The following is a 15355-nucleotide window of genomic DNA, read 5'->3' as shown; positions in this document are numbered from 1 at the left end:
CCCCAAAGAGCACCAAGTCGCACAGCCTCCCCTACTTCAATGCGGCAAAGGCTCCCCAAAGCTCCGAAAGGTTCTCCTCACAGAGGCACACACGAGCCAGGCTCAGCCGAAAGCCAACATGAGGGAGCGAGTGCACGAACTGCCACCGCCCGGATTCCTCTGGATGTCCTCGAACCACGATAATCAAATCAAACCGACACGGAATTAAAATGCAACAACAAAAGGGCTTAATAAAAATAATGCCAGGAAACAAAGAAATGCACGGTAACCAAATTCCTAAATTGAGGGACCCTCCTTACGGAACTCGTATACAACACAAGGGGATATAAAAGAATGAAAGTAACAAAATGTCGTGAGGTGTGTTTGCCTGATACTCAGCTACGGCCTCGACGAGCACTTTGGTGGGATCAGTCGACGAGAGGACAGCGCGTCGAAGCGCTCAACCAATGGCGCTGGTCAATCACGCGAGTACTGAGCCATGCCGCAGGCAGCAAAACGTCTCGGTGCTCAATCCCGGGCCAGCCATCACAACACGGTCCCCAGCTACCCCGAAGAGCACCGAGTCGCACAGCCTCCCCTACTTCAACGCGGCAAAGGCTCCCCAAAGCTCCGGAAGGTTCTCCTCACATAGGCGCACACGAGCCAGGCACAGCTGAGAGCCAACACGAGGGAGCGAGTGCACGAACTGCCACCACCCGTATTGAAAATCCAGCGCAAGAGGATATGCACAAATGCCTGTTTGTCACGAACGCCAGGATCCAAGAGGCTAAAACTGTGACTGTTCCCTTTCAAACCCCGAACCAAGAGAAAAGAATGCGTCTGCGTCTGCTCTTCACTTAAAGCCAGGACCCAAGAGTATAGCTTCGACTGCTCATGATGACTGCCCCAACACAAGAGGAAGAAAGAAAATGCTGACTGCACGTGATTAATGTCCCTGGTTCAAGAGAGCTGTATAGGCGACCGTTCGCAATGAAATCCAGAAACAAGAAAAAGGAAAATGTTTGGACCCAAGTCTTTTGTTCCCAGGGCTCTTGCGTCATCCGACGACGTCCGCGCGTGCTCCAATCAGCAAGTCTATCTCCTCGCCCTTTGGCCATCCTGACCAATCGTTCTTCGGGGTGTGGCCTCATGGCCACTTGCCAGATTTTGTGTTGTCCCGGTTGGTGGTATCATTGGCGGGGCTCAATGAATGTCCTGTTTCCTGTTACTTTTATTTGGTGTTATTTTTAGGTGTGGAGTGCATGGCGAGTGTGGTGTGTGTTATAACGAACAAAGGAGAAATCACAGAGGCCATTTACATGCAGGGGATTTACCCTTAATCCATAACTACTTAACATAACTCCACCCCCGGTCATTTGGACAAAGATACACTCTTACACAACATCAGGTCTAACAGGTCCCCACTAAGGTACAAGGCGTTCTTCTTCTTTATCGTGCCATTTGGAGCACACTATCCTATACAATCCTACCTGGCCCTAAGTTATTCCATTGCCTACCCCCTCACAAACGTAACAATATTTTCTATTTCATTTTTATTATTAATTCTATTATTAGCTCACCTGGAATGTAGTTCTGGGAAGCTTATGCGATGGCGCGTCATTCCATCCGTCAGTCCATAAACACTTGCAACAACTTCCCCAAAACCACTGATGGGATTGTGACCAAACTTGGCACAAATGATATTTCGTATGTTGCAACTCATGTTTGTTCACGGCATGAAACAAAATCGGGGTATAAGGGTAGGGGGTCTACCGGGGTCCAAAGTAGATCCAGGTTTGACCCCCCAAAATAGGAATTTGATTTTTCCTCTGAAACTACACACACACGTTCGATGAAACTTGACCACAACTTTCACCACCCGTGATGTACCAAAGTTTGTTCCCGACATTAAAATAATGGGGGTCTAAGGTGTTTTTTTTTGTTGTTTTCATTCCCACCTTAGGATAATCCTGAAGACATTGACAGCCACGGAGAGCTAATGGAGGATCATAATGAGATAGAAAAAGAAGATTTTCAGAATGTATTTGATGAAGAGGAAAAGGAAAGGTATATATTTATGATATTGAACGGTGTTCTTTGTAATTATCTTGCTGTGTGCCAAAAATGCATATTGACATGTTTGGTAAATCAAAGGTCAAAAGACAAGTACCTTATGGGTTTTTGTTGTTGATAAAGAAATAGGCAAGTGCTACAACGAAATAGAATGGATGAAATTTGGTGTCGATGCCTGTGGTTGCCAAGGTAATGTTGCAGTGATGACCACTGGTAATGTTGCAGTCCAAGATGATATTTGTTTCATGAAAACAAAACAGGAAATATCTGGTTGTTTATTATTAAAAGCCACAATTATATGCCATTGCTAATCGATATGGGTGTGGTTTGATTAAAAAACAAAAAAGAAGAATTTATGATCAACTTCAGCTGCTGGACTTCATGCTGAAATTAGGTCCATGCCTCCATAACGACAACGTTTGATTCAAAGCATTTTTCCATGACTTGTTCACCTTCAGTATGAATTTTGTGAAAATTGTGCATGATCACAATTTACAAGGTTAATTGGCTGTTTTAAATAATAGTTTCAAACCCAATGAGATCAAAGTTTTATATTGTTATGGATTCACTTTCGGTAGGGATCACAAAGGGAGTTCTCGAATCCACTATTCGGCCGACATCCTGAAGCAGATGCTGCAGATACTCTGAGGGGCGGTGGGTTGGTGATGAACCAGGGACGCTGTCTGAGGTGCTTAATTCAGGCAGGGTCCATGGTCTGAATCAGCTTCAGCTTTTCTGCAAATTAAACTCCCCAGATAGAGTACCATGCTCTCAATGTCTCACTGATATTAACAGATGGCTGAGCGATACTGTATGTGGAAATCCTGGCTAATAGCTACACATAACGGAATGGTGAGGGTGAACTCCGTCTTACACACTGTCTAATCAATGGAAGCAGACAACTGGAGAGTTTGGAAAAGGTTAGTAATTATTTAACAAAAAGCACGTATGTAGTGTCATAACAGAGAAATCCGTACTCCTCGCATATAAGCCCACTCTTAATCACTCACTTGTCACAAATACAGACAGGCCCCTCAGTCATACTGGGAAATGAGAGAATAGGAACAGAGGGAGGAGAGAAGAATTTGAGGCGTGTTTTCGGCATCTTACTTATGTGCGGCCAAAGAAGAAGGATGGAGGGAGGGGAGAGAAGAAGAAAAATAAGGTCGTGTAATGTGACATGTCCTGAGAGGTGCAGAGGGTGGATGCGTGTGGCATTAGAGGAAATGGCGTGAGAGGCAGCTGTCAGTAAGTTCTGAAAAGAGCAGTTGGTGCTTTGTGTTGATGCTTGTGCATCCAAAGGGAATGAAGTAGAATAGAGAGAGTAAGTAAGAGAAAGATCGGGTAAATCAGTGTTTATGGTTGACGTGTCAGGGAATTCTCCACTGAATTTGTGTCATACATATACAAGGAATCTCAGCAGTATCAATATTGTGAAAAAGCAGTATCGAAGATTTTTCAAGTATATTGGTTGGTATTGTGCGTTATTACCTTCGCAAAAGCGGAAGGTTATGTTTTGATCGCTGTGTATTTATTTGTATGTCTGTGTGTGTGTGTGTGTGTATGTTATTCGCATAACTCAAAAAGTATTCAACCGATTCGCATGAAATTTGGTGGGATGATAGGTTATTATCCGGGAACCATTTGATTAGATTTTGGAATCGATCGGGTCAAAGGTCAAGGTCAAGGTCATGAAAAGGTCAAAATCGTCTTTTTACCATAGCGCGGTCAATTTGTGTCCAATTTGTATGAAACTAATGCCAAAATGCTTTGCTACACAGATCTTGTAGTCTTTTATTTTGGCAACAAAAGTAGCTGCGGCGAAGGTATGCGCTCTACCGAGTGCCCGTTCTAGTTCTGTCTTTGTTTGTATGTATGTCAGTCGCCTACAGGTCACAATTTTCAACCGATCTTCACGAAACTTCACCAAATGGTGGAGTTGGTCATAAGCAAGAAGCCTATTGTTTTTGGGGTCAAAAGGTCAATATGTCAACATAGGCCAAAGGTCACCAAATTTGTCTAATTTCTAAAATCCTCAATTTTCATCCGATTGACTTGAGATTTTAAGAGAATTTGCATATCTGGTCAATGAATTCAAACACCAATTATATTTTAGGTCAACATAGGCCAAAAGGTCAACATAAGCCGGATTTCTAAAATCCTCAATTTTCATCTGATTTGAAATTTTATGAGGATTTGCATACCAGGTCACTGAATTCAACCAACAATTATTTTTGAGGTCATCATAGGCCAACAACCTATTTTAGGGATTTCGCAAGTATCCTGCTGTGCACGACATATTTATTATTTTTTATTGGTGCTGTTGGGCATGTATTGGTGCTTGAGAAAAACCAAATGAAGTGAAATAATGTTATCTTTCTGTTTTCCTATTCAACACTGCCTCTCTTTTGTGCCTATGTAGGGACAAGTGGATGCAGGTTGCTTCCACAAAGATGGACAATGATTTGGGATTCAAGCCAGGACAGACTCCTTGTGGGAAGCATCATTCCAAAAGCTGGAATTGTGAAAAACAGAAGGCTCAGCATATATTTCAACAATCGGAGAGATGTAGGAACAAAGAGCCAGCAGAACGGATTATGACGGAGAATTGTGGTAAAGATAGGGTTGAGGACAGGATTACACAGTTGAAAGGAATGAATAAGAGCATGCGGAAAGGTGATGATATGGAAAACCAACTGCTCCCAGAAACCAGAAGGCGACTCTTCAATGGAACTGTAAAAGAAACTGCGTCAAATGAAACGGAGATTGTTCCTTCTGGAAAAAGTGGAGAAAACAACTTGATGGAAGATGGTGGGTCTGGGGAAACTGGATCCACTATAAGGTGTAAATTGGAGTCAGAATTGTGTCGATGTGCACAGGTGAGCATCGATTTAATGCTGCAAGTGCTGTTCTAATTTGGTACAAAGCTGAATGGCTTATAGTTTTGAATGGAATATTTTCAGGTGAAATTGTGATCTCTAGTTATGTGCCAGAAAAATAATGAATGCATTCCCCTATGTATATGGATAATGGTCGTGTCCTTAAGTTTGATTGTCATTAAAGACTCTATTTTTTCCAAAGAAGTTTAGACTCATTGAAGAGCTAAACAATAGAGAAAACAGCTTCATAGAATGACAGTGGGAAAAAGAGGAACAGGCAGATAGAAATGCATGGATTCAATACAAATGAGTAGTTGAGTGGCAGGTAGTTGAGCTCACTTACCGGACATGCGGTAACTCAATTTTGCTCAGTAATTGAGCAAAATGATGAGAGAGGAATTGGGAGTGATCGGGTATCAGCGAGTGTTACAGTTTTGAGGTGGGTTTGGGAGCATGTATAAGGTGTCGATGGACAACATACTTGAAAGACTGGAGTGTAATTACAAAGCAACAGTCGTGAGGTCTCGGTTCCACAGTTGACAATATCAAGACGAAAGAATGGAGTTGAATATTCAGCTTATAATGGGAAATAGCAAACCAGTTGTGGATTTCTGGAAGAATGCATGTGACATGGGGGTGCTGTGGGTGGACAGAGGGAAGAGAGAACAGGTGGCACAAGGTGAGGCAATAGAAAACGGAATCAATCACCCTTCTTGTGATGGGTGAGAAGCAGACCATGGGTCTCTGACTTTTACCAGGTGATGGCAATAATATGAAAAGCCTTGGCCTGCACAGGAGCAAGATAGGAGGCAGCAGCACCAGCCTTGAGTGAAAACCATACTCCATAGTACTTTGGATGATGATGTGCTGAGCTCTGCATAATTCAGAATGGACTGCTCTCCATAGAATACCAAGCCATCAGCAGCCTCAGAAGCCACTCAAGTTTTGTTCCGTAAAAGACAGGTTGTAACTGAAAGTGAGGCCTATGAGCTCCAAATATTTCACCTCTTTCAGGGACTGGCCAGATAAGTAAACTGGGGAGGAGGGGCGGGGTGGAGAGGGTTCATTATACAATGACAAATTGGGAGCTTAATACTTTTCTGCATTGAAAGATTTGTAACAGGTATTAACAGAAGAACAATAACATGCTGTTATGTCGGGGGGTAAAGGAATATCTAGAGCCAGGTAGATCTGTATAGGTAGGTATTCGACTGTTGCGATAGGGAATCAACCTTGTAATAAGTTCTATGTTTTTAGGCGGTTTGTCAGGGTAAGAGTATACCTGTGAACATACAAGGATGTTTGTGTGTTAAATAGTTGGAGATAATGAGGTAACACCCCTGTGTGTCAGACCTGGTAATCATTCCTTTGTCCCTTATGGCAATGCACACATACATATAAACACTTAGATAGGTCCTTAGTGCACACATTAATTAGTTCCCTTCCCTTCCAATGATCTTGGAAAAAGACCGGCAGGAAGCCAGATCGGGGCACCGCCAGAAGGCCGCCGCCAGCCGCACCACCAGCTGGCCTAGCAACATCGTGTGAGGCGAGTTGTAAACCACGCCACAGGGAACGTGTGATTGGTTGGCGCGGAAGGCACGAACCTCCAGCCAATCAGGGCGGTAGGCGCGAAGACGCAACTGAGAAGGAGGTTGTTCATTGGAGGGAAGGCGCTAGAAGGTTCGGTGGACGGCGGGAAGCTACGAGGCGCTGGTTGGTGGCGCGCCAAGACTGACGTCAGAGGGAAGGTTACAAAGGGGCGCGCTGGACGACATTTGCTCTCTTGGGCTGCATGACTCTCTCTTCCCTCCCTTGGCTCTCTTGGACTCTGCGCGCTGGACCCCTTCGTATTGGAGATCTCTCTGTGCTTGAAGCTCTTGCTCTTATTGTCCCTGGTCTTCATTGGCTCTTCCTTCTTGCGTGCTGGACGTTCGTGCTTCATGCTGGGTGACGGTTCATCGTGGTGCTTGGAGCTGGATCCGGTGCAGTTGGTACTGGAGTGAGGGGCCTCGTGGTGTGCCGCGGAGCGAGTCGCATTGAGGCCGCGTGGAGCGTGCAAGCGAGGAGGCTGAGGTTTCTTCGCGCCGGAGCTTGGAGCCGCGTTGGATGGCGGACAAGACTGCAGACAGATAAGCTCGCACCCACGAACCATTACACGACGATTTCTTTTCGTAATTCATTCCTGTGTGGCATATTTGAAGTGAGGTGTGCGGGATCCCAATTTAAAATCCTTATTATATTTATCATCGCGTTTCCCTGTCCCGACCTTTATTTAAAATAAACCCTTGCATTACTTTCCATTCCTTGTTAAACCAGTGTTCGTTTGAGTTCATTCCCTCTGCAGGTACGCGCTTTTGCCGCTTCTTCCTCTTCCCTTCTTTCTCCCAGTGCCGGCGCTACCATTAGGCCAACTAGGCAGCTGCCTAGGGCGCATTACTGAACTTGTAGCAATAGCTCGAAGACTTCCAAAGTCTATGCTGCCACAAGAAGTACTTCTCTTCATACTACAACAAAAACTCATGGATAATGTGCCTTATGTTTCCGTTGCTTTGAGGATCCTTCTCACACTTCCAGTATCAGTGGCAAGTGGTGACCATAGTTTCTCAAAGCTCAAAGTTATAAAAACTTACATATGTTCTATAATGTTGGAAAAGAGACGCGTTGGCTTGGCAACTATATCAATTGAACATGCCCAGGCATCAGCACTTGATCTGGTTGAATTTGTGACAAAATTTGCAAAGGAAAAGGCATGCAAAGTGAGATGTTGATGTGTCTGAAATTGAAACTTTTATGAGACATTTTAAACTCTGTTTGTCTGTTTTTTTGTTTGTTTCTCTGTCTGACTGTAAGCGAAATATTGTGGTAACATGACGGGTTGGTTACGCCAAGTATCCTTAAATGGTATATATACTTAAAGGTGTGTGAAGTAAAAGGTTTGAATGTTGTGCTGCCAATGGCTGAGGTATGCATTATACCGAGTGCCCTTTAGTTCAAAATGATTTGTGTGCCAAAATATTTTATTTTGTATTTGCGAAAGATAAATCAAAGACTGATTATTTAAAATTTTGATTTTGCATATCTAAAACTTATTGCTCAAACCAAAAACTGTTTTGTTTATCTGTAATTTCCATTCACACACTCATAAAGGGACCACTTTCTTTATTTTGCATTGCAAACCACATGTAGTGTCATATTTTTTTTTAAGTGAAAGCCCATTTTCCCCAAAGCGTGGGGTAACAGGGCCACTGCCATATTAATGGATATTGCGCCTTTAATATTGATGCTGTTGGCATCTTACGGTACTTATTCTTGCAATTTAAAATTAATTTAGCAGTTTCAAGTTTTCTGCTTTTTATTTTTTCTACAAAACATCTTTTTAATAATCGAAGTTGCCAAATTCTTTTTTGGGGGGGGGTGGGGGGGGGGGATGCAACTAGCTGCCAGATCGGGCCTTGCCTAGGGCGCAAAATAGTCTGGCGCCGGCCCTGCTTTCTCCCGTGCTGTGATAGCAAAATCCGTGTTTGGTCGTTGCCTCCATTAAAGCCGTTCAGTCTTCCGCGGTCCCTGGTGTTAACCTTGAGGGATTCGCACGACAATACCATTGGACAATGACTTATTACCCTCGCCAGAGGAGAGGGTATTGCATTTGAGTCCGTTTGTTTGTTTGTCTGTTTGTTTGTCCGCACAGAATAAATATGATTTTCTCTGCAACCGTTGGTTTGATTGACAGGAAATTTTCACCATAGGTGCAACTCCACCTGTAGAATTTTTAAATTATAAATATAACATCATACGTCACGTGGTATGGCCGCCATCTTGGAAAAACCGAAAAACTTTCCACCTCTATACCTCCGAAACCGCTGCATAGAAAAATTTGAGGCATGTCTCATTGTAAAGAACTCCCCATGGGGAACAAAATATGTTAATGATGATGTCATATTGTCATAGGTGCCTCCATTATGACGTCATAATTCGACAAGTACAAAACGTCATCCGATCAAGATGAAATTTCTTGAGCATCATCGAGGGATAAATTGGTGGAGAAAAAAAAACGATGACGTCATTGGTCACGTGGTTCGGCCGCCATATTTGTTTTTAACACAAAAGCCTTAAAAACCACTCAAAATACGTCCTGGCGAGGGTCTGCAATCTCTGATTGCTCTTTCTTGTTCTTATTTTGTATTCTAAATCTACAGAGAAGGATGCTGTGGTAGCCTGTCTCTCAGACGTCTGGTCTACTGTTCTGCACAGGGTGGAGTTGTCGGCAGGAGGGTACAGATCATTTTTCATGTAGGTGGAGAGGTCAATGATCTGGAGACCTGGAATAAGATAAGTCTGAAAACACTACGTTGTGGCACACCAGCCTAAATTTGAAGATCACAAGAGTATACCATCAACAACTAGAAATGCACTTGGTAGAGTGCATACCTCTGCCAGGCTGAACAGTTTACGTTTTGTATCCCATTGTGAAAGGCCGGATCTCCATCCAGACCTGATCCAAAATCCAATAATTGTCACCTACCCAGATCGTCCACAAAGTTTTGTCATAATCCACCCACAACGTTTTGAGATATCATGCTATACAGTACGTATATCGGTTTTGGCCCTATTACTCAATGGTGAAGAATCACTTTTTAAAAATTATAGTATCCTGTGCCTACCAGTGATAGACCTCAATATATCTGTCATCTGGATTTGGAGGCTTGATAACTGAGATCAGGTGAGCTTGATGTTGGGCTCTGTCTCATATTGACTGGATCTAGGCTCTACAGAGCGACTGTGGTGTCCCATAAGTGGTGAAGAATGTAAGCTGGTCTTTTTTTGGCATTTTCTTCACCGCACTCTTGAGTGGCAAAGGGTCGGGACATCGAGTAGGATAGTTGATATGAAGGAATGCTTGTATTGTAAATTTGACTCCACTGGATATTTATTTGTGAATGAACTTTCTGCACAATGCTGAATATTTAATGTTATCTATTTTTCTTCCTAATACCCCTCACCTTCCTTCCGGTTGATGTCTCTTTGTCTCATGCAGATCCAAGCGTCTTATTCATCTGTGCCAGCTTGTGTTTCTCACCCTGTTCCTCCCATTACCTCCACTCCATTTGGTAACATGGCTACAAAACAGGCTTGCAAGGACGAAGGCCTACCTCTCCCAGAATGTAATCGGCCCCAAGTTCCTCGGGCGCAAGAACTCGAACCATGGCAAACCCAGAATTATTCCACACTAGTTCACCCTGCAGGACCACCCTCTTATTTGCTTTCACAAACCCTATCTTCTGCACAGCACAGAACTCAGCTTTTTGATTCGCAAAGCCAGAAAGCCAAGCCTTCTTCCCAGCCTATTGATGCTTGGGGCAATGCAATTAGTGGGATAGCCTCCACAGACGGAACGAAGCAAGACTCATTTGCTGAGCTCTCTTCTCCTCGTACGATGGCAAAGTCAAAGCAAAATGCTCACGGATATCATTCTGGAACATGTGCAGTTATTGTTGATCAACGACTCCCACAAAGCAGCAGTGGAGAGGTAGGGTTGACGTCACTTTTTGACATGTCAATGATCATTCTGTTGTATAATGAAGTGTTTTTGTATCCAAAATTACAATATTACATGTGTGGTAATACGTATTTATTGTGACTAATTATTTTGTTGATTGGCGAAAACCTAATTGTCTGAGTGGTTCTTATTAACTTTGTGAGCCACAGGTCCGATTCCAATGTACAATATTATTCGGTCTACAAATGCTAGAACATTACAGTGATTGTGATTTTTGGAGGGTCATCCACGTGTTACATGTGGTGAAAGATGGTGTCCTGTCTCCCTCTTCTGAGCAACTGAGCTTTTCTCACTCTGCCTTACATTTCCAATTCTGCCTTACATGTCCACTTCCTGTTTGTCTCGTTTATGGATATTATAAGGTTCATGGAAAAGCTGAATAACTGAAGGCTGTGGGAAATAGGGGGGGGGGGGGGTCGGGTGGGAGGGGGTGGGCAACTTGCACAATGTGTTCTATGAAAACAGTCATCGAATTTGAATTTGAACATGTGGATTCATCACAGCACAAGATGAGTTGGGGGTGTAGGGTGATAATAGAGTCTCAGTGGGTGTGGTAAAGCTAGGAGGTATGTATCGGAGAGACTGTGACGTGGCTTTGAGCAGCAGACTTTAAATCCTTCAGTGACTAAATCGAGGCAGAATCAGTAAGACAGTTTCACATGCTCTCAAATACGTAGATGGATGAATGGAGTGTGTTTACACTTCGGGTGGATTGTAATTGCATCACACTGCAGCAGATATTATTTAGCTCATATTTATGGTGCTTTTCCACCGCGGTACCGTACCGTACTGTAGCCAAAATCGTTTTTTTTGTTTTCCCATTGCCAGGCGAACCGTACCTAGGTACCCGTGTTAAATTTGGTTCCTGCTATGGATAAGTACCAAGCGAGCTGAACCAGGACCTATGGGTGGAGCTAACAATACTGCAGACCGTTGATTGGTCAATCGCAATCGACTCAGAACCGTCACGCTATGTTCATATGCTCAAGGAAAGACCTCTTCAGATAACTCCTCCTATTTTCACGGTTCTGTTGTGCGATGGAAAAACGACATAGGGATTACCGTACCATACCGAACCGTACTGTGCAGTTCCGTACCGAACCGTAGTGTACAGTGTTACGTGCTCCTCCCCGACCCCCTGGTCACGGTGTACCACCGAGCCCCGAGAGGAGTCACGGCAGAAAAAAGTGTTATTCCATATGTCAAAGATCAATGGTGAAGCCACACCAATTGTTACTCACAAACAAATATTGTATTAAGATCACACAAGAATAACAGTACAACAATAATAGGAATCAAAAGTACAATCAATATATCCTATGATGGTACCATCAGTTTCGTAATATATTACTCACTGTGCTCCAAGTGAGTGAAACCAGAACATTCCCAATGTCTCTTTCCCGGCCTCAAACCCAAGTTGATTCCGGTTTCAAGCCGAAGTCGATTAGCTCCAGCGATCGCCAGAACAATGTCCAATCGAAACCAGAATCCCGTGCGGATGGCAAGTACAGTCACACAGCCCAAAGCTGCACAAAGGCGCCCTCAAGGCGACTGGGAAATCACACCCTCGGGTATGGACTTTCACGGCTCACAGTCGGCGAACCGCAAATTAATCTTCAAAAGCCACGGTGCACACACACACACGAGATACGTCTGAAAGCGGTGAAAACGGCTGACGAAGCAAAGAAACCCTGCTCGACGCGTGAAGCGCGCGAGTCAAAATGGCCGACGACCCGTTCTTGAGACGTAACGGCCCAACGATAATTCTCCTCGGAATCCACCGACAAAAACCTGACCCGCAGGTTGATCGGTCACAGCGATGACAACTCTGTAGCAGGGATCCCTTTCCCGGGAAACCCAAAAGTTTGCTAGTGACTCCCGTTCGACAACGTTCGCTTCAGAACTCGGAGCAGCTCGGCTTTCTTGTCCGACTCACTCGCTCCGCCCTCTTTTTTCTCCTCTTCCTCTTTATCGCCGTCCGGTTCCTGTTTCATTTAAAACATTAACCTTTTACCTTTTGACAATAATAATTGCTATTTCCCTCAAACAACAATAATAATAATACATGGAACCAGAAATGTTTCAAGTGGATGAAAACCACAACAACGGAAGTGACAAATCCGTAACAACAGTGCCGTACCATACCGTTCTGTGCAATGGAAAAGCGCCATTAGATGTTAAGTTTAGACTTGGGGAGGGTAACAAGGACAAATTCCGGAAGAATATGTGTGATCTGGAGGGGCAGGTGTTGGGAAGGCGTGAGGAGCAAACCAGAAGAACTCTTCTTCTTTACCCATATGTCACCTTTTTTTCGATTCCATTTTCGATTTTATCCCTCCTTCTCTCTTTTCCCTTTTGCATATGTAGTTGATATGGCTTTTAGCACAGGCAATTAAAATCCTTGTTTGTAAAAACTCCAATTCCATTTTTTGTCCCCCATCCCTCCGACAAGGTCTGAGATGGGGGGCATTAAAATAAGCTCCGTCGGACCAACTGATCATCCATTCATGACCGATCACCTGTCCATGTACCTTTGTGTATGCGATATTTCAAAAACCGTTCAAGATTTAGCTTTCATATTACACATCTATTCCTCATACCACCCAAATGGTGGGGGACCTTGCTCCATGTTGAACCTATAATATTGTTACGTTTATGGGGATAGCTCATGAAATACCTTAGGCCAGGTAGGATTGTATAGGGTAGTGTGCTCCGTATCTCGTGTAGAAACCCTCTTGTAACTAAGTCAGCCCGCTTGTCCGGTAAGGCCGTATATTCATCTTCATGTGAGGGGTGGAGCTATGCTAATTAGGTAGGGTATAAAGAATAATTCCCTGTATGTAAATTGCCTCTGTGGTTTTCCCTTTGTTCTTTATGACACATGCAACACCAGCCATACAATCCACACCTAAATTAAATAAACCCCATAAAAGCCACCGGATTCAGACATTCGAACAGTACCACTGACGCCACCAGCGGAGTCATCGCAACGGCGCAAGAAGGGCCGTGAGGCCCCGCCCCAAAAGGTGATGATTGGTTTTGGCCGTGGAGCAATGCGATGGGACTCTCTGGAGCGTGGTCGGACGTCATCGGAGGACGTTCGAGGACCAGGGACAAAAAGGCTGAGGACCGCCATTTTCCCTGTCTCTGTGGTTGGACATTCATAGCGAGCTGTCGCATTTTCTCTCTCTTGGTGCTGGGTTTTCACTACGAACGGATGCATTGTGCTCTCTTCTCTCTGTGGTCGGACATTCATAGCGAGCAGTCGCATTTTCTCTCTCTTCACGCTGGGTTTCATCACAGACGGTCGCAGCTTGTGCTCTCTGACTCTTTTGGTGTGTGGCTGGCATCGCGGGCAGTCACAGTTCGTGCACACCTTTGACAGACCCATCCTTCTCTTGTCTCATCTCATCTGCTTTGTGAAGCGGAGGACGAGGGAGAGCCTGGCCTGTTCGCTTCACGTTCAGCGGCTGGCGGGTGAACGGACTTGGCGTCAAGGTGTGTTTTCCCGTGCAGGAACGCGGGATCTTTGACGAATAAGAACAGTCAAGGACACCGAGCAGTGGAGTGCAGGCAAACGCAAAACACACATTTTATTACTTTCGTTATTTTCCCCTTGTGTTGTAATTGTGTCTGATGGAGGATCCTCAATATAGGAATTTTAGTACCGCACATTTCTTGTTCCCTGGCATTTCTTTTTATTAAACCATTGTTTGTTGAATCTTATTTCCTTGTCCTGTCCATTTATTTATTGTGGGAATCAGATAACCCTGTGCCGCGTCCGTCCATCCAGGTAAGCTCGCTGCCCTCCACTACACCCTCGCACGTGCAAATTAATACCGCCATAGTTTGAGTGTACGCCTCGGAGTTAAAGCTCGTTTGGCCATCCGTCACCAGGGGTGTTAATCCCGGCGGTGAACACGACAACTGTTGTCGAGGAGTGGGATTTGAACCCTCCAAAAAATAAATAAATAAACTGGTGTCGGGTAGTGCGAGTCGACACCCGCTGGGTGCAAATTGCGCTCAGCATTTTGATACAAAATTTAATAATCGCCTCTCTCTCTCTCTCTCTCTCTCCTCTCTCTCTCTCTCTCTCTCTCTATCTCTCTATCTCTCTATCTCTCTCTATCTCTATCTCTATCTCTATCTCTATCTCTCTCTATCTCTATCTCTCTCTATCTCTCTCTCTCTCTCTCTCTCTCTCTCTCTCTCTCTCTCGCGCCCTCTGCTGGCTGTCGGTGTGTTTGGGCGCGGCAAGATGGTGGCTGTGCATGTGTGGTGAGGTACGAGCTGCTCTGCTGTTCTACTCCTTTGTCCCTTTCCACGTCGTATCTCACCTTTTCCTTCCCCCTGTTCGTTTATCTTTACATCCTTACTCTGCATTTGTGCCCCAACCCCTCCCCTTTGATCAGACCCAACACTTCGGGGCTTCGGCCTCCCCCATCCCCCTCTGCCTCCCTTTTCCCTCCTCGATTCCCTTTTTCTTATCTCGTTTGTATTTATATTCACTCCGTGTCCTTTGTTTCCTTTTCCATTTTCTGAGAGAGAGAAAGAGAGCCCGCAGCTGTTTGTGGATAACTTTTGCATTAATCGGCGGCCCATCCCGTCCTCCGGCTGATCGCTTTTTTCTCCACCAGCTGTGTTTGTTTTCGCCTTTGAAAATCTGTCTCGGCTCGTAATTAATTAATCACTGTTCGAGAGCGGTATTCACTCTCCCGTCCTCGTCCCCCCCCCCCGTCCTCCCCCCCCCATCCCCCGTCCCCCGTCCCTCGTCCCTCGTCCCCCGTCCCTCGTCCCCCGCCCCCCGTCCCCCGTCCCTCGTCCTTCGTCCCTCGTCCCCCGTCCCTCGTCCCTCGTCCCCCGT

General features: G+C 44.8%; 1 protein-coding gene across 1 annotated transcript in view; it reads left to right on the top strand.

The window, feature by feature from the left end:
* CPLANE1 (ciliogenesis and planar polarity effector complex subunit 1) overlaps window positions 1–13658 on the top strand; it is a 218550-nt gene extending 204892 nt beyond the window's left edge. Inside the window, exons 30-33 of the mRNA XM_078778809.1 lie at window positions 1943–2046; window positions 4475–4931; window positions 9970–10461; window positions 13425–13658. Of these exons, the coding sequence (XP_078634935.1) occupies window positions 1943–2046; window positions 4475–4931; window positions 9970–10461; window positions 13425–13658 (1287 nt within the window). The remainder of the gene's footprint in view (window positions 1–1942; window positions 2047–4474; window positions 4932–9969; window positions 10462–13424) is intronic.
* Window positions 13659–15355: the final 1697 nt, after the last annotated feature.

The sequence above is a fragment of the Myxine glutinosa genome, chromosome 1 (genome assembly GCF_964187855.1).
Source record: "Myxine glutinosa chromosome 1, kmMyxGlut1.1, whole genome shotgun sequence".
Taxonomy (NCBI): domain Eukaryota; kingdom Metazoa; phylum Chordata; class Myxini; order Myxiniformes; family Myxinidae; genus Myxine; species Myxine glutinosa.
This window is presented reverse-complemented; position numbering and strand designations above follow the sequence as displayed.